Source organism: Eutrigla gurnardus (assembly GCF_963514095.1).
Source record: "Eutrigla gurnardus genome assembly, chromosome: 4".
Lineage (NCBI taxonomy): Eukaryota > Metazoa > Chordata > Actinopteri > Perciformes > Triglidae > Eutrigla > Eutrigla gurnardus.
In genome coordinates, this window is record NC_139918.1 from 20677624 (window position 1) to 20696946 (window position 19323).

Here is a 19323-nt window from a genome sequence, read left to right on the forward strand (position 1 = left end):
AAGATTGAATGTTTAACTTTTGTGGCTCACAGGAATTATCCTTGATAAAGACGCTCCTTTGGCTAATGTTATTAGTAAATTGGTGGTGTGATTAACTGATAAGTCAGTGTCAGTTAATAATTCTAGCAAACTCGACTATGACTTTGGATAACTTTGTTATCATTTCTAAGCATTTGAGATGATTTCCTTGATGTGTTATAGGCAGCCATAGACTGCACGTCTTTTAAATTGCTCACAGAGGAACATGTTAGTGTATGCGGCAATCCCTGTGTGTCAGATCAGCTAGATCATCACTGAGAACATCCTGGGAAATGATCTCTACAAAGGAGTGAATGAGCTCGATTCTTAGTATTTGCAGAGTAAACGCTCCACAGATCCTTTTTTTCAAGCAGTGAGACTGCAGCCGAGGTTCCTCTGGTCCCATCTGGCTGCCAATGACAACTGAGGTGACTGCCCCCTCTGCTGGTCTCTCTCTGCAGGGACCAGCAGACTGCAAAGCTCCCAGATGAATGATGAAATCTGCTGCAGTTCTTTTATCCACGCGATTGTTTCTCTCAATCTGGATGTGCATATTCATTGTTCTTTGTATTAGTTAAAATCATTATCTAACTACTGTTATGTACACGTATATAGTTAAGTAGAGTTTTGTGTTTTATGAGCTTCCAGTATATTCCATGAAACAAAAATGCCCTCTGGTCATTTTAGTCCTTAAAGTCTAATTGTGAAACACTTGAAATCAGCTTGTTACGACACATGTATTTAAATGAATAGGTTGAAAAACAAGGTTTTTAGGAAAGTCATTGATGGAAATGGAGATAAAACAGCCCAACACTTCAGTCCCATCTCGACCAACCATATGATAATAATCCTATGATATGCAGCATATCTAATCCAATTCAAATTTATTCATAGACCACTTTTAAAAACAACATTTGGTCGAAGTGCTCTACAATCAAATATAGCGAAGACCAAAAACTAAGAACACACTGAAATAAACCATAGAACCATAAAAGCAAAGTAAGAGCAAAACAACTCCCGTAGAGTTAAAAGCCAAGGAATAAAAATGTGTTTTTCGGACTGGATTTAAAATCAAGCAGTGTAGAGGCCAGCCTAATGTGCAACGGCCGTTCTGGCATAACTATTACTTTTATTATTTTTTTTAGTATTATTATTTCACTGATGATGTTTCTGTACTTTAAATTTTGAGTGCAGTACTTCTCCTGAAATAGAAAGAAAATAAAACATGTGCCACTCTGATCAGTGCTAATCCAAGATACTTGTGTAAACAGCTCCTGAAGAAAATTAATCATATAGTCTCAAACCTAATATATATGCAATGACATTGGCAAATTGTATTAAGTCTCTTGTGTGGGTCCTGCGGCAGTCGGAGCTCCTGTGGCTTACATTTAGAGGGGAACTTGTGCGTGACTGTGTTTCCAGCAGCAAAGAGAGACTTCCTCCTGCGGGAAAATAATAGTTTGTTATCTCGCACTCGGATGACTTTTGAAGCGAGACCTTTGCTGAGAATATGACACGAATTAAGTAATGTGTCTGGACCCCCCACACTCACTCTCAGGAGTGGCTCTGTGTTTGTGCACGTTCCCCTGGAGGACAGCACTCGGCCTTTAAAAGGGAGGAGGAGAAAGACTGCAAATATTCTTCACCGATGTCTTAATTGAAATTGAATTTTAACTGCTCGTTGGACCGTGGAGGCAAGAATCAGGTGCCAGGGACGTAGCGTTTTTGCATTGCAAATGTAATTTTCTGTTGTTTGTTCACTCGAAAATAGCTACCAGATATGTTTTTTCATGAGCCATTTTCTTCATTTTGAGCCTCTCATTACTGCAATACCCGCTGCGATGGCGTGGTCCTGTTGCTTACTGAGCGGGAGCCTTCGCCTTCAGTTGGAAATTGTATTCTCTTCATGCCCAGCTAGAGCCTGATGGAGGTGAAATTTTGATTACACAATATGTATGGGGGAAATTAACAGCTGATGTGATTCAAGGTTTCATTCATCACACAAGTGGAGGGGGCACTTCTTGTTTATTATTCTGTAATTTTGCACACAAAAAAAATGCATTGCCTATTCAGCGTACCGTATGTTGAGTCGGGGAATGCTGCTGTGATTGATTGGATATTTATTTTTGCCAGTATGATGCCGAACAGTGAGGAGTCACATTCTAGCGCTGATTATTACCAGTGGAGGAGGAAGTAGCCGGCTACTTTTCTTAAATAAAAGTTACTTAAACCACTGTAATGATTAGCTCATAGTGATGAACCTGCAAAGAATTACCATTATAGTGATTTGCAACTCATCGTTCGGCTTGTCGGGTGTTTTGATTCACTCTCACAGCATTGTTTTCAGAGAAAAATCCCAGATGAAACCATGACACGCTATCTACCTGGCAGCAAACGGAAGACGGACACCGTTAGCACTTAGCTGGCGAACGTAGTAAAGACCTCTGAAGTAGAGCATTTAGCATCTAAAGAGACTGATATTTCCCTCAGGAGTTGGTCGAGAGAAAAAAAACGAGTTGAAAGAGAGTGAATATTGGACTTTCTATGTAATGCCATTGTTGCACCGTACCTGCCGGATGTGTATATAAGTAAATTGCTAACAACTTCCCCATATCAACTTAAAAGACGATGATGATGCGTCCGTGTTGTGTTGGCAACTTGTTTACACTGCCCCTGAGAAATCAGGTTTAAGTGCTTTATTTGAGTGAATGCTACTGGGCTAGTTTTATTCAAACACCTGCTCTTTCTCTATTTTTGCGATCGATGCTTCGGGTGTGCGGCGGCCCTCAATAACCTTCTGCCAGTTCCCCCTCCTTTGTGTAATGTGTGTCCCAGCTCCCCATGTTCCCACGCAGTCTGTCTGCGGATCAACAACTCCTCGGAGTGGGTGTTAGCACCTTTAAAGAGAGCCCCCCCCCTCTGAGCTTTCAGTGTGGCTGCGTTGAATGAAACCTCCCCGGGTAACAACCATAAGTGGCACTGTGGTGAATGGCCATCATTGTCTGATTTTGATGGTCGCAAACAAGGTCGTTGAAGCCTCATATGGAGTCATATCCTCCGAGCAAAGTCTTTTTAAACGTTGACCGAAAGCTGTAATGTTGAAATGTTATAGCCGCTCTGCTGCCTCACTGCTGTTGTTAATGGTTCCCATTTTTAAGCCGGGGCTCCCCGAACCCCCCTACTGTACTCCTTTCTCAATGTCGAGCCTTTTCTGGCTTCTCTGTCAAACGGCTCAACAGGCCGACTCCCGATCAGCCCTGATGGATGAGCGAAGAGAGAGAGAGTCGCGAGTCACACACTCGAGCCGGTGGAGGTTCGGCGCCCCGCTACGCCCACGCCGAGCCTTCCAATCGCCTCCGGAGTTTGACACATCATTTCCCCTGTGATTTGTGGCCAGATTGAGGTTGAAGGAGACAAGGAAATTTTCCATCCTCGTGAGAACAGATGGATGTTGCAGAGCTGCGGACTGAGCAGCCTGACTGTTGTCACCCCCCCCTCCCTCCTGAAAACCCTCTTACCTTATAATGGTTTGGTTTCATGCTCCATTATAGAGTCCTGATGGCTAGCTATTACATTTTTTCGCCCTCTTTTTGGGATGACACAGAAAAGGCAGTCTGTCCTTTTAGGAAAGTGATCTGTTCTGTAAAATACTCAACAGTGTGTCGAGCTCTTCTTCGTTGTACTCTTTGTGGAGTTTCATACAAGATCAAAGTGGAAACCCTTCTGTTTGTGATCAAAGATGGGCGGTAATGCCATGAAATGATTGCATGATGTAACGCACGCGCAACTGGTAGGATGCTAGGGCAGCAAATGGTGACCTGCCCCCCCCCCCTCACATGTTTGATCTTGTCTCTGAGAGGCAGAGCCTCCAGCGCCTCCCTTGGGATGTGTGATGTTGCAGATCAGAGCGTGTGGTGATGCAGGCACTTTGGCCGTCGGGGGGCTTCTTCACCATTACAGCGCGCCACATCCAATCTTCTCGCCATCAGATAACTTCAAAGAATCTGCAAAACGAAAAAAATCTGGAGTTTCCCCCACTGGTGTTGTCTGCTAGATTAGCAGCAGGTTGTTGAAATTTGAGAGAGGAAAAAAGTAAAGGCAGTTGTCTGACTCTGACCCAAAAACCACAGATTTTTTTTTTCATCTTTGTCTGATTCTTTCTTTCTTCTGTGCATTGATCTCTCCTGCGACGGCCTGCCAATAGCTTCTCCTCTGTGAGACCTTTCCTCGTCCTCCATCATCCATTATTCATCACTCGCAGCTCTTTTCTGCCGAGCTACCTCTTACGTCCAGACCGTCCTTTTGCCATTTTGTAATGTATGAACCGATGACGCCTCGGCTGGTGGAGATGCTAAAACAGAAGAGTAGATTATAATATTTGTCTGTCTACCATCGACAGCCGTGCTAGTGACTGCGAGGCAGTATTTAACACACTGGTGGTGCCTTGAGCTATATGCTAACACCAACATCTTTCACTATGCTGAAAAGTAAGTTCACCTGAGGCTGATGGGAAATCTGCTTAGATGTGCAGGTATTTGCTCATAAAGCAAATCATTTAAAAGTCTGACCAGATGATGGCGCTAAATGAAAAGTCATAAGACTATGCATCCTGCTGGGGACCACGAATGTCTGTGTCGTTTGAGCCAATCTGTCATTTAAATGTTGTGATGATTCACTGAAGAAGTGGTCGCCAATGTAACCCTTGAATATCTGTGACAAATATTCATGGCAATCTGTCGTTTAGTCGTCACGCTATTTCATTCACAACCTGCTGGTGGCACAAGATGAAAAGTCACAGGAGCACCAAAGTGTCAGTGGGAGTCCCCGAGGAACTGCATTTCATGATAATCCACCCAGTAGTTGCGATATTTCAGAGTAGTGAAAAAAAAAAAAAAAAAATTGTTCCAGCTCAGCTTTTCTATCGAAGAAAAAAACCCCGCACTTTAGAGAGACGTTTTTATACTCGATACATCACAAAGTGAAACGGTAACTTTGATTTATATGTGTTCAATCGAAAACACACAATGTAATACTTTCAGCTTAGATTAAAGATGGACATTGATTTTGAAGCAAAAACACAGTATTATGCAGTCTGTTATGTTTATAATGTGATACCTTTAGAAACAAATCTGTCTCATAACCTTTACATGTACAATTTGTGTATATGTGTATATTGTGTTATTATATAAACATATTTTTTGCACAATGTATGCAGACAAAATATCCGTGAATCATTTTCCTTTCTATTGTTGTTTCTGCAACACAATGTATGTGTTTTTTTTTTTACTGTTTGCCTGACAATAAAGACATTTGATTATTATTATTATTATTATTATTATTATAAGTTCTCTCTCTCTCTCTCTCTCTCTCTCTCTCTCCCCCTCTCTCTCCCTCCACAGAGGAAGTCGCTGATCGCCACCAGTCTGATCGTGGCGGTGTCGCTCTTCGTGGTCGTGGTGAACTACTCGGAGAAGCCCTACTTCCTCCTGCAGCCGGTGTTCGGTCAGACGTTCAGCAGCCACTGGATGTTCTCCAAGCAGCCGTACAAGGCCTTTAAGCCTCACCTGGGCTATGTGAGCATCCCCAAACAGGAGGTGAGTTCCACACGTTGGCAAAACACACACAACCACTGACCAGCAGCCACAACCGGAAACAGCAATGTACATTTTCCATCTAGACTTGTTATGAGGTTCTATTAGTCTAAGTTATGCGAGATGGCTGAGCACTAACCTTCCTGTAGTGTAATCACCTCATATAAGTTTCCTACGGGTTTCGTGTTAACACACACCATTGTATCCGAAAGGAGAGTTTTTCAGGGCCGTAGTCATATTTCACAGTGTTCTGGTGGTACCACACTTTCAGATGGGTTGTAGCGGTAGACTCTAAACTCATTAGTGGGGTGGGTGGCAGTAAAAGAGCGCCCGTTTGACAAAATAAACACTACAATCTGGGGCGAAGAGCGTTTTCAATGTAGAAATGACCATATTTTCTTGTTCTGTTTCCTGAGGCTCCGGCAATGCTATTGCCCCATTTGGATTTGGGCCACTCATCCATAAAAAAATGTGATGTGAATGAGGCAGCTGGTGAAGAAACAGACATGAGCACTGGTACCACAGCAAAGCAATGTACTGCTGTGAACACGGGCAGCGGCGAAATATATTTTATCCACCTATAAAAAAAATCTGTATCAGTTTAAGTGTTTGCTATATTTGGAAAATGTTCACTGCTTTACCTTGCAGTCAGAAAGCCCTTTCCTATGGGGAACTGAAGCCAATCTCAGTATATGAGTATTGATGCATCTCTAGATTTGCCATTTTAGAAATGGCAATTAAATAACAAATCTAGGATAAATGCTTGGCTTTAATGTATTTTGAACATAATTTAATTAACCAGTCAACAAAGTTTTTTTTTATGTTGCATTCGTATTCTATAAGCCTCTGTAAACATCAACCTGCCATCTCACAGCTTCACCTCCACATTAAAGGTGGATTCAAAATGCACTCATGGAAACAGTACAGCTCCTCCTTTTCCGATTTTCTTCAATCGTTCCATCAGCTTCTCTGTGATGGATCTGAAATCACGTGTATGATTTTGTTTTTTTTTGCATTATTTCTTTGTAATTCCAAGCACCCATGTGGGCAATCCTATTCTTCCGCCTTGAAACTGCTCTGTGCTGTATATTCCCTGCACAATTTATGGAAATTGAATTATCAAAGCCTTAATTTTCCACCACATCAAAAATGTAAAAACCAAGCTGTGTGTTTTGTTGTTTGGGAAGGCAGCGGGTGGAAAAAAAAATGGATATTGTACTGGCGGATGTCTGCTAGTCACGCAGGGAGAAATCGTATATTTTGCTCGCAGAGATGCATGAGCGTTTCCGTCTGATAGGGAACGAGGATCGTGCTTTCAGTTTGGGCCCGCAATACATTTAGATTTGGAGTTGCGATTGATGCGTTGGTCCTTAATGAGAAGTGGATGCCTTGTATGCAGCGGGCTGATATTGGCAGATTAATGCGGAGCGTCACCCTCTGCCTCGGGAGAGTTTCATCCACCGAACACGGGGCCCAGAGGCAATCACGCCTTACACCAATCTCTATGTCTGCACCTCCTCCTGCCTCCAGACAAGCCCGCTTAAATCACTGTCCTCTCCCAATACAGATTTATGCAAATCATAGGAAAGACTGGCAGCTTCTGCAGAATTAGGCCTCGTCCTGTTGAAATTCCCCCCCCGACAGGTTCTCCATAGCAAATCAGAAGGGGCAGTGATCGGCCACAACGTGTCAAAAGTGTTCTGTGCGCTTCCCCAAGTTTCTGACAAAGGATGGAAAGGAATAGTGAAGGTCTGGTCAAGGTGATATTCTTGTGCCAGGTGTCGGGAGCGATTACGTCCGGAGTGTAAAGCCTGTTGTGCGAGCCGTCAGCCTCCATTAAGCACACGGCAACACCTTAAGAAGCAGTCATATTTCTCCCGGACGGTAAGGCAATCTTACATGGTCCACAGTGCGGTGTCATTTCAGGTGTTATAAACCTCTTGCAAGCATATATAATGCATAACCCCGGTAGCACGGCAACGGCTTGCCTTATTTCCCTCATTCGATTGAGTGTGCCTCCAGGTGTGATAAATTGTTCCCGCTCTGCTTTTTCAGGAGAAATAAAAAACATTTGTCTAGTGCACTTAACATTCGTGCTCCTGGTCTATCACAGGTGGAGAGAGAAACTCAATATTTTCATGTCCTGGGTTTTTTTTTATTGTTTTAATTCAGGCTATTTGAAATGTACACAGTGGCCAAAAAAAAAAAACATTTCCCATTCACTCATTCTGTCATTCAGTAAAAGTACACACAAAATATACTTCAGATAACAGTCCACTTCAGAATAACATTATTGGATTATAATTAATTATACATGAATCTGTAATTATAATAGATCATCATAGTTATTGATTATATTTATTAGTAAAAACATTATATTTGCCCCTGTGACGAATTAGAAGTCTGAAGTTGCATAAAATGAAAATACTCAAGTAATGTACAAGTACTTCAACATTGTATTTGAGTATTTAAGTTTAAGGGATGCATTCCACCACTGCTCTGACTTATGATGGGCATGTCCCGAGAGGAGCATTTTAGAATTAATCACTTTTTCCCCATGCAGTCGGCTGCGGCTAATCAATGAATTTTTAAGTGCCATGGAGGCGTCTTACACTGGGACTTGGCACGTTAATGTAATAATTATTGCTTATTAATTAATCGTGTTTAGAGCATTTTAATGAACGTCAAGGTTAAGGTCACACCCCAGTGCTATAATTTAATGATGACCGAGTTCCCGACATTAAGCCCACTTTTTTTTTTCTTTTTTTTTTTAATAACCCACTTTATTTTTGACACACAGCTGCATTAAAATCTCAGGCTTTGAGTAGATTTTATACTTATCAGAGAGTGCCAACGTTATTGGGATTATAAAAGTGCAGTTAATGCATGGCACACTGAAACAGCACAGTCATGAAACATGAAACTGACGCATGAATCACAGCTGAGAGGATGAAGAGGCCCTAACATTTTATTGATTTACAGGATGTTCGGAGATTCGTTGGGAGCTAGATTCCAGTCCTATAAAGGAAATAACGAGGTTCCAGTCGGGTTTTTAGCCATTTGATGATATACTTTATTAGTGCGAGTAAATGTGATGTAATGTTTCTATTTTGGTGACTGTAAACTACTCAGATGCCTGTTTTTGTTTTTAAAAATAGGCTTAATTGGTTCTTTTCCATGAATGTACGACCTCAACCTTCCCGAGGTGCAGTGGTCGTGTGTTGAATGCCTTGCTCAGGGGCTCCACAGCGGTAGGGTTCTTTAGTCGTAAACCCACGTGTCGCGTGTGCAGTTAGCCAGCCAGCGGTCCCCACAGAGTTCAGCCAATCTGTGTGTGCTGAGAGGCGTGATGGAGTTATGAGCTGAGCTGAGGGCAGCGGGCGATGATGGACGAGCCGCTGACAGCTCAAGGCTGCGCTGATGTGTGTCTCGACCAGCCAGTGAACGGAGAGCGACCAGCCCCGAGATAATTTCTTTACCCACCACTGAATCCCCATATGAGAGGCAAAGCAGGTAGCTCTGTTTTCCTCAGCAATTCAGTATGAACGCCGAGTCGCATAAGTGCCGATAAGCCACGTCCTCATAATAGAATTCGCTGGATTTCCTCGTGGGATTGTGTTTGCACTCTAAAACTCGCAAGTTTGTTGATTGAAGGCGGAACAATGCGAGAGAGCGTTTCTTATTTGCTGTTTTGCAATTTATATTCAAACTGGTGACATTACAGTTATTCTCCATTAAGCAAAGTGATCAAAACATGGTTTAGATGTGACACAATGCTTTTATTCCCGTGCATTCGTTCACTTAAGTAAGTTTAATCTCATCAAAACAAACCGAGCATATTAGCTTCAATTAGGTTAATCTCCCATTTTGGATTCAGAGACTTTTCTTCCTCTTTTGGCAAAGCGCAGCGAAGAGCTATTTCATTACAAATCCCCTCGCTCCAGTAAAGTATAATAAGATATATATAAAAAAAATAAACACAGGAAGACAAACGGCACAACTCCCTCGCCTCTCCGTCCTGCATTGGTGCAGCAAGACTCCGTTGAAGCCTCTGAGGTCCCACATTCAATTAACTTAATCATTGTTAGTTCTGTGCACAGAGGCATTGATCTTAACACATAAAAGAAAAATGATATAAGGCTGTAAAACCCTGATGGATATATATTATATTTTTTTTATTAACAATTACCAAATGTATTTTATTTTATTGAATGCTTGCACAAATCCCTTGCCAAAACATCACTTCAATATTCTTATTGCATACATATAAAAGTATCAAAAACAGATGGGCTGTATTTTAGATGAGAACCTCGGGGGTTATCAGTCAGTGTTAAGAAAATAACCTATTAAATTAAGTTAAAAGACGAGGGCCAGACATAAACCTTAAAAGTTTTATTTCACCACTCGATGCATTAATGGAATTACTATCTTTTAGGTAATTGCACAATAGGGGGATTTTTATCACCATTTTTCTTTCAAATACTTGAAAATAAGAGACACAAAATGGCCATAAAATTCTGCTTTGACGATCAGTAACAAGATTTCCTTTTTTAAATGTCTGATGGTGGTTTCGAGAAATCATCAGCCTTTCTTTTGTATAAGTGATGTCATGGGGTTTGCTGTTATTTGTATATCAGCAGACTAAAAAGCCTTGTTGAAAGAGAAGAACAAGCGGTAGTATTTTGTACTGTGATGTATTTCCTTTCTCTTTCGTCTCTGTTCTTATTATCTAGTTTTGTCTGGCTTCTATTGTGTGAGCTAAACCACAACTCTGCTGAGTGTTGTTGGTTCTTCATAGACGTTAAAGATGCTTGTGGCCTTTATCTAAAACAAGGACTTGGAACTTGACTTGGACTGGTTTGTTATTTTCTGACAGGACTGACACTCCAAATGACCCGTGACTTGACTTTATTTTGTCTCGGATGGATTTTAGACCTGACTTTGATATGTCTTTATTGATTTTGGACTTGTTGAAACATACTCTGGCAGCCTTAAGACTTGACTAGGACTTGTCTTGACACTTTTCTTGCTTGATTTTGACTAGAGACTTGACATGAACCTTTATTAATGTTGACCTGGGACTTACCCTGACAAAATGATCTGAAATCTGCTCAACTAAGATGTAAAAGACTTGGACTCATCTTTGTCGATTTTAACTTGACCCGAGACTTGCCCTGAGCACATCGTTACCCAACTCGGACTTGATTTAGGCTTAACCTGATTGACTGTGACCTAAAGGCGAGTCCACACCGGAAGAACTGCCCGACTCTCGTCGGTAAATGAAGTCGGGCTACTTAATATGGCCGACTCGAACAACGACATGGGCGGTTCACACCTACGGAATTACAGCCGACGCCATACGTTCCGCGCTTGCGCGAGATGTAATGTCTCCAAAACAACAGGCGGCGCTAATCTGTATTGTGGGCCAAAAAACACGAAAACCGGAAGTAGGCGGTCCTCTCTAGACCACCTTCTTCGATTCCACTGGTTATCTGGTATGTTTACCATCGTCACTTCCGGGCTTCACTGATTCGCTAGTCAAGCTCCACCAATCAGAATGGTAAAAGAATGACCGACTCGAATGGCGGATTATACATTTGAATCGGCTGAAATGAACGCCGACGTGGGCCGATTCGAGCGACCACACCAAGTAGACTCATGTCACGGACGCCGACTCTCTCAAAGACGCCGATTTTCGGTCCGGTGTGGACTCGCCTTAAGACTTGACATGACGTACTTCAGATGCACCTTCAGACCTGTCCCCCTGACTTGTGATAACGATGAATAGTTGAGACTGACTTGCTTCCTCTCCTCCAGCCCCTGAAGCTGCACTGTGAGCTCTGCAGCATCGTCTCCAGCTCGGGACAGATGTTGGACCAGGCCGCTGGCCCGCAGATCGACCGATCCCCCTGCATCTGGCGGATGAACAACGCGCCCACGCGGGGCTTCGAGCGCGACGTGGGCCAGCGGACCACCCTGCGAGTCGTCTCGCACACCAGCGTGCCCCTGCTGCTGCAGAAGCCCCAGTACTTCTTCGGCCAGGGCAACGACACGGTCTACGTGGTCTGGGGGCCGCTGCGGAACATGAGGAAGGACGGGAAGGGCATCGTGTACAACATGCTGCGACAGGCGGCCGAGAACTACCCTGCCGCACGCATCTACGTCACCACGGAGGACAGGATGAACTACTGCGACATGGTCTTCAAGAAGGAGACGGGCAAAGACCGGTGAGTCAGATCTTCATTTATTTAGCGTTCCTGCGTTCTCTCAGACAAAAAGCTCAGTCTGTTGATATCCACTGTTCTGTTCCCTATAATTTGGGCCTTATCGACGCTGATGTTGTGCTTTCCCTTGTCTCGAATCCTCCCTTTCATGAGGCCTTATCAAAGTGAGTTACTTAACTTTCCCTCTGAAGAGGCTCACAGCACTGGAGGCCATTTTCTGACGAAAAGCTTTCACAAGAGTCCTCAGAAGCACGCGCAGCTGGGTTATAGGCATCAGCCAAATGCCAGTCTGGGGGAAATTTCGGTTAATGAGGTAGCATGATTCTGGCAGGCGTTCTAAACACCCTCGTTGCAGCTGGTCCCACAACTTCTCCGACAGCGCCGAGGCGCAATTTCTTATTAGCAATAACGGTACGATTTTTCAGGCAGCAGATCGGTAACCTGGAAAGTTTGGAAAGAGTGTTTGTTTGTCGGAGACATTTGGAAACAACATAAGCTTAAATTGCCCTGTTGTTTTCGAAGCCTCCTTTCCCTGCCGAGTCCCCAAAGAGAATTGCGGGTTAATGACTATGAGAGCTGGCGCTGCAGACTCGCTTATTGTTTTGGACGGAGCTCGTTTCCACGGAGCTCCTACACTCCTCCGCCCCTCCCTCGTGTCATCAAGACCTCTCTTAACTTCTTAAGAGGATTAACGTGTTTGGTAATAGGCGTAGCATCCAGTCCACTCCGGCTCCATTGTGTCGCTGTTATTCAGAACGCCGGGGTTAACACTGAATTTCATGTAGGGCGTCCATGTTCGGCCCGGCTCAGCTGTTCCGGAGGACCCGTGAAGCAGATAGACCCGCGGGATTAGGGGAGCTGTGCTTGGCGAGAGGAATCTCATTACAGGACATATGCTCTGTGGTGTGATGCGGCGCTTCAATCATTACAGATTGGTAACAGTGACAGAAAGTTGAGGTGTGAAAGATGAGCCACGTCTAATGAAAATGTGACGAGAGGCTCCTGGATGACTGCTCACCTGCCTGTCCGTCATGTTTGTTTCGAACTAATTAATTGCTTTTAAATTGGCCTAAAATACAACAGGAACTTTATTTTAATCAGAGGGAGAGAAGGGAGTGACAGCTATCATTTTGTTGAGCATCTACAGTATAATATTACTCAAGAACTAAACCACAGCTCGTTATGTTGATCACAGCCATGCAAACGTGGTTTCTTGAAGTCCACAGCATATTTTCTTGGCTTATCCATTAACATCAACGCAAAATGGAACGCAGCGGCGGCCAACCTAGCAACCGTCTCGCAGCTTGCGCTTTGGAACCTTTGGATGGGTTCCGCTGGCGAGGCTGTAGTACCATGAGGGAACTCCATGACCAGTGCAAGCAGATGTCAGGATATCAGATATCAGGAGCAGGTAGAAAAGGGCGAAGGTGCCAACAAGGAACGTGCCAACAAGGAACTAATACCCATTAGCTGTGTCCCAATGCCAAACTGTGCGCTCATTCTAAGCCAATTTTGAGTATGTCATTTGTTCACACTGGAAAAGTGACAAAAATAATCAAATACTCACATTTTTTAACAACATACATTTTTGACATCTTAAAGTAGGAAAAGAACAGCTGTTACTAATAACATGAAAGGTGGCTCTGTTCTCTTCAAGTGTCCCAGTGAGAGTGAAGGAGAGCCTCTGTGTAAAAACAGCCCGTTATACAGTATGTGTGATGCACTCATGATACACATATTGTTTGCAATGAGTACACAAACAAAAGTGTTGTTTTCCTTTCTTTTTAAGAGGAAATGTCACCGAATCCACCTGTGGACGTCAGTTGAAATGCAGTTTTGGATTAACGCTGCTATTTAACTTCACAAAGAGCAAAGATGTTCCCAGTGTGCTTAATTTAGCGCTTTCCCCAGCCTAGAAACAGATTGTGTAAAATTGGCGTGTTTGGAATTGGCATAGTGGTAATGAAACAAACTGCTCCAGTAACACCTCAGGAAGTTTTCTAAATCTGTGGAGGAATATTTGTTTGTTCTTTGTGAGGTGTTCTTCTGTCGTGCGTTGGCACACGATTTGGATCATTTTCAAAGAACAAAACGGTGAAGTACATTGACTAAAAAAAGCATACTTTGAAAATGTGTACGTACTACACACTATCAGTACTTAACAGGGAATTGGAATTAAACACTGTTACATCGTGTAAAGATCTTCTTAAATAAATCTGCTATGTTTAACATCCATACATACACAGCATTCTGCGGGTGAAAATTGTCTTTGTTTGCTAGCTGGGTGAACATCTGTGTTGGATGTATTTTTCAAACATAGAGACAGTTGAGTCATCAAGATGCACCTCTCTCCCTCAGGCACATCATCACATTGACGTCCAGGGACATTCCCCCCGCTCCTCGTCCTACAACCCTCGCTCCGTCCAAAAAGCAAAAATAACCAATCAAAATAGGCAGGAAAAGTAAAAAAAAAAAATCAACAGCCAAGACGGTGAAAAGTTCTGACCAGTGCCCTGGATGTAAACTCATGTGACAGCAGCCTAAACGCATGATTCATGCAATGGCGCACTGCGGCTGGAAGTTGCACGGGACGAAGCCATCCATTATCAGCGGCGCCTCCTGAGCTGCAGCCGCTGGCTGTCGGACCGTATCGCCGTGGCCCTGTTAGCGGCGGTAGATAACGGACCTCACCACGACACAGGACTTAAATCACAGTGTCACTTTACAGCTCTGCCACCTGGGTCTGCGTGACCTGGGTCGCTGCTTCCCAGCCAGCTGCTTCTCCGTAGCATGTGTATATATATGTGTGCGTTTTCACAGCCGTGAGGCGGTGACGCGAAGCGTGGGGCCGTTTTCATTTATCGCCCGCTCAGTCTTGTGGTCTTTTTACCCTTTAGAAAGGGCTTTACAAATCACTTTTGTACTTGTCATTGGAAACAATCTGTTTTTTTTCTTTTGTGTTTTATTTTGAAGACCATCAAAACACCTTGATGTTTTGAAACCCGTATTGTTTGCATTGTTTTCTTCTTTTTTCATTGTTTCATGGCGGTTCGTCTGAAACACGGGGATGTCATAACGCTCACATGATGGATAGAGACAATGATCTGCAGATTTATTCATAATGAAAAGTCATTAATTGCGATCCTGTCTGAATTCTTTTATTATTCAGATTATACTTAAAGCCAGAGTAGGAGATTTTATTCAGTGACACGTTCTGTTATTTTACTTGAAATCCTCGTAACAAACTGATAGCCATAATACATTAAATGATCTGACAAAAAAAATAATGTTATCTGTGGCCCTGGCAGGACTGTAAAAACCCTGTCCAATCAAAAACGTTGGGCCGGAGTAAATAATTGGATGGCCTGCCTGTGTGCCAATGCTTACTTCCTGATGGGGGAGTGGCTTTGACCTGAGGTCTGAACGAAGGGGGCGGGACTTTTTCGGTTTAGCGAGGCGTTCAAATTCAAAATCTCTCTCTACTAAAAATACTTTTACTTCAAGTTATATTTCTACTTTTATTTCAGTAAAGGTTCTGCACACTGCCTCCTCACTGTTGCACATTTTAATTTGTATCTACAGTCAGAGTCAGGTCATCTTTTAATAACGATTTACTTGTTTATATTGTGAAAACTTAATGCTGTCGCATCCGGCTTGCTATCAACACCTGTTCTGTAAAACAAAGGCATCTGACATAAGAACGTGGACATCCTGCAGCTGTTCAACACCTTTTCATCCTATAGACAAACACCCAAATCCACAGCATAGATCTGCAGTTTGTCCTGCCGCCCTGTGACGGTCATGTGCATCATCCTGAAAAGCAGAGCACTAAGTGCCTACTCGTCAAAATATTACTGCAAAGTTTGACTCGTGGGTCAAAACCTCCACAGGTGACCTTTAATTTTGGTAGAATACAGGTACCATTTAGTCATAGCTCATTTACCTCTATGTACTCCGGTTTATATCACCTCCAGGCATGCCGATGCGCATCGAGCATGAAATTAGATCACCTGTTGTAACGTGCAATATGTTATGGCGTCTCACATCTGGCTGCAAGTTAACTGCTGTTGAGATATCGGAAATAAGACGACATGAAGGGGCGGGAAAGTCTGTAAAATGATGTGTTTTTGCAGGATTATTTTGTGATGAAGATGCATAACTCTTAACTCTGGAAGAATTAAATTAGTATAAAATTTAGGAAATGTTACCAGTCTCCTTATTGGAGCAACAGTCTATTATTTTTCATACTTTGGCAAATCAGAAAAAGTGGCATAGACCAAAACAAACACAAATGATCCTCAAAGGGCTCACTGACGCCTCAGGTTTAATCAACCAGTCTGACGCAAGACCCAAAAATGGACGTTTCATCTGTAACTCGTCATCAGGGGTGAGTCAGTCTAATCGTGGTTGAACTCAATAGCAGATGCTCCACTCTCGTGGGCCTCCAAATACACGGTGAATTTGAGTTTAATCTGTTTTTATCAGCGTGAATGTCACGGCTGTATAATCACGCTTCATAATCTCCAGCCGTCCACTTCATACGAGCGTAAAGTACCCCTGGCAGTCAGTGCACATTCATCCTAAATATTTTTATAAAAACACCATTCAGTTCAACAGCCTCTCTGTGTTGAAATGATGGTCTGAGAGGTTCGCTTCAGTATTTGCAAATGTGAGCAGCTATGTGCCCAAATCGTGTGTGGCAGATCTGGGAAAAGCCTGGAGGAGCTCCTTAGAGAAGGTATAATATACGGGCGGCTGTGGCTCAGAGCCAGTCGTCCTCCAATCGGAAGATTGGCGGTTCGAATCCCAGCTCCTCCAGTCTGCAAGTGTCCTTCCAAGATCCCAAATTACCCCCGATGCTGCGCCATCGGAGTGTGGATGTGTATGAATGAGTTGGATCCTGATGTGAAGGCGGCTCCTCTGCCATCAGTGAATCATGAATGTGTGTGAACTGGTGAAAGTGACTGAATGTAGATTAAAGCACCTTGAGTAGCTAGTTAGCTAGAAAGGCACTATATAAATGCAGGTCCACAAGCACCCTTTTCTTGGGGTGAGAGAGTATTTTCTGGTTAGCAATATAGACATATTATAGCTCATTGAAAAAAAATAGAATTGTATACTTACTGATTGGATCGGGGGGAAAGCTAGATATTTAAAAAAAAAAGAAAAAAAAAATTATAATATATTATAATATAATATAAGAATAACAAAGGTCACTGTAATGTTAAAAAAACAATATATTTATTTATTATTAACCCCATATTCTATACTCTTCAAACACTTATGACACTGTGTTGAGTTAACAGTAACTGTTATTAAAAATAAATGAATACAGATTATTCTTCAAAAACGCACCCGCAATTACCACTTGTCACCACAGGTGCCGTCAAAAGTCGGAGATCTTTTATGTTTAATGCCGGAAAGAACATCACTCTTTTCAATGTGTGGTTGAATCTGAAATGTTGCCACATATTTCGTCTCAGACTGTTTTGACTCCTGATCATCTGTTCTGCCTTTCTCTCAATTTTCCTCTTTTGTGTGTGAATAAGGAGAAAACACACTGTCGATTTCAGTCAGATCACAGAGAAAATCAAATAATACATGAACCCAGTTTCACTTAACAGAGGTGGAATTATCTCCTTTGTTGCAGCATCATTTCATTGTGCTTTTATGTTTGAAAAAGGAGCGTCTCCGTTGCAGCCTTGAAGCGTGTGATATTTCACACAATGCAGCTGAAAATCACTGCCTGACCCTGGGATATTCCAACACAAATTGAGGGAATGTGACAGAAAAAAAACCCCTGAACCTGTTGAACATGATCGGCTTCGCGATGCCATCGAGCACAGGCCTCAGGTTCTCAGTGTGCGGCCATTTGTGTACATTATGTGGCCCTATCTATAATTGCTTTGTGTATTGGATGTCAAGGGAAGAAGGGACCTGGAGGAGATTGAAACGCAGTGTTTGCAGCATCACCACAGAGCTGTAATTTCATGCTCGTCACGACTAGCCGTTTAAAAGAGAGAAAAGAAAGTGAGAGGATTCATTTTGTTTTCTCTCCACGTGAAGCCGCGTTTCTCGGCTGCACACGGCCCTGAGAAAATATGCAAAGGGTGTGTTGCTCTCCATCCAAAACAGGAATTTGTCACTGAGCAAGCGTGTAATGACATTACATTGCTGTTGAAAGCTTGTAATTGCTGTGAAATTATCTTATTAAATGAAGTCACTGGAAAAAGCCTGGAACACAAATACCGCAGCGTTCTGGGAGGCTGTTCATCAGGTCAAAACCGGTCAATTCGGAAGAACAAGGAAGTCGTCGTCCCGAAGGAGGACGGGGATCAGCGACTCCTCTGCTTCTGTCTCCTTGTGACCCCGGCTGGGAGAAATGAGGCGGATGGAGAGAAGCAAACTGTCAGTTGAAGGCAAAGTGCAGTCTTCCTTAAAGTCCATTTGCATTTGTATCCGAAGGATGTAATGACACTGGGGGAATGTAAGAAAAAATATTAGCAAGGGGAGGCACAGCGAGTCGGCCACTGGATTTCCATTTGGGTCATCAAACAGGCTGTGTTTAGAACGAGTGAGACGTCTCACAGCGCGGCCGCGGTCTCGTCTATGGACTCGTCTGCCGTGTGACGTATTCAATGAGCGTCGGAAATCTTAGCTCGATGCATCAAAACAACTTTGAAAGGTGAACTTTTGCTCGTCTCGCATATTTACACGACTGTTCAACTGCAAGTGAAGTTGCTGTGTATCATAAACATGTCAATGTGTGTAACGGCAGCCTCGTACGAGCAACTATCGGCGTTTTTATCTGCTTTGGATCTACGCTTTGAGCTCGTTAAATCCGCCAGCTGCATGTCGCCCTGGTAACGTGGCTTCACTACGTCACGTCTTTTCCGGGTGTTCAGAGCGTTTAGATAGCACGCCGTATCGCCTCGTCCCTCCTCTGATGCGGCTTTGTGACGACCTCCGTTGCCGTCTCAGAGGCGTCATATTCTGTTACGCCTTTTGGCCTCGGCGAGCGTTTAGACTGACGATGGGATGGAATACGAATGATGTTGGTTGATATGGGGGCCTTATAGTGGAACTGCTGTGATTGCTACTGTTACTATATGGCTCATTTTTGTGCATTCTTTGTACATGAGGATTGTTTATTTGTTTTGCCTCTTTTCCCACATTGTATTGTCTGAGTGTTTTTTTTTTTTTCGCGCCCCGGAAATGCTGTTTTTGAAAAAAAAAAAAACGGTCTGCAGTAGGAAAACAGCCATTTAACCTTCATATCAACAACGATTTTGTCACACAAGATGATATCTTTTGCCACACCCTCGTTTAGCACTCTGTCTCTGCTCTCTAGCTCATTTGGATAAAGTATCTTTTTTTTTAAGTGGACCAACCCGGCAGTAACACAGGTAGACGTGATGGTTAGCCCGTAGCCACAAAAGCAGCAAATGTATTTTCTGTTCTGCTTTGGAGCCGATTGAATAACCTCCACT

At 43.1% G+C, this 19323-nt stretch overlaps 1 protein-coding gene across 1 annotated transcript in view; it reads left to right on the forward strand.

The window, feature by feature from the left end:
* st6galnac3 (ST6 (alpha-N-acetyl-neuraminyl-2,3-beta-galactosyl-1,3)-N-acetylgalactosaminide alpha-2,6-sialyltransferase 3) overlaps positions 1-19323 on the forward strand; it is a 55031-nt gene that overhangs the window by 14524 nt on the left and 21184 nt on the right. The window contains exons 2-3 of the mRNA XM_084007654.1: positions 5418-5612; positions 11427-11836. Coding sequence (XP_083863780.1) covers positions 5418-5612; positions 11427-11836 — 605 coding nt within the window. The remainder of the gene's footprint in view (positions 1-5417; positions 5613-11426; positions 11837-19323) is intronic.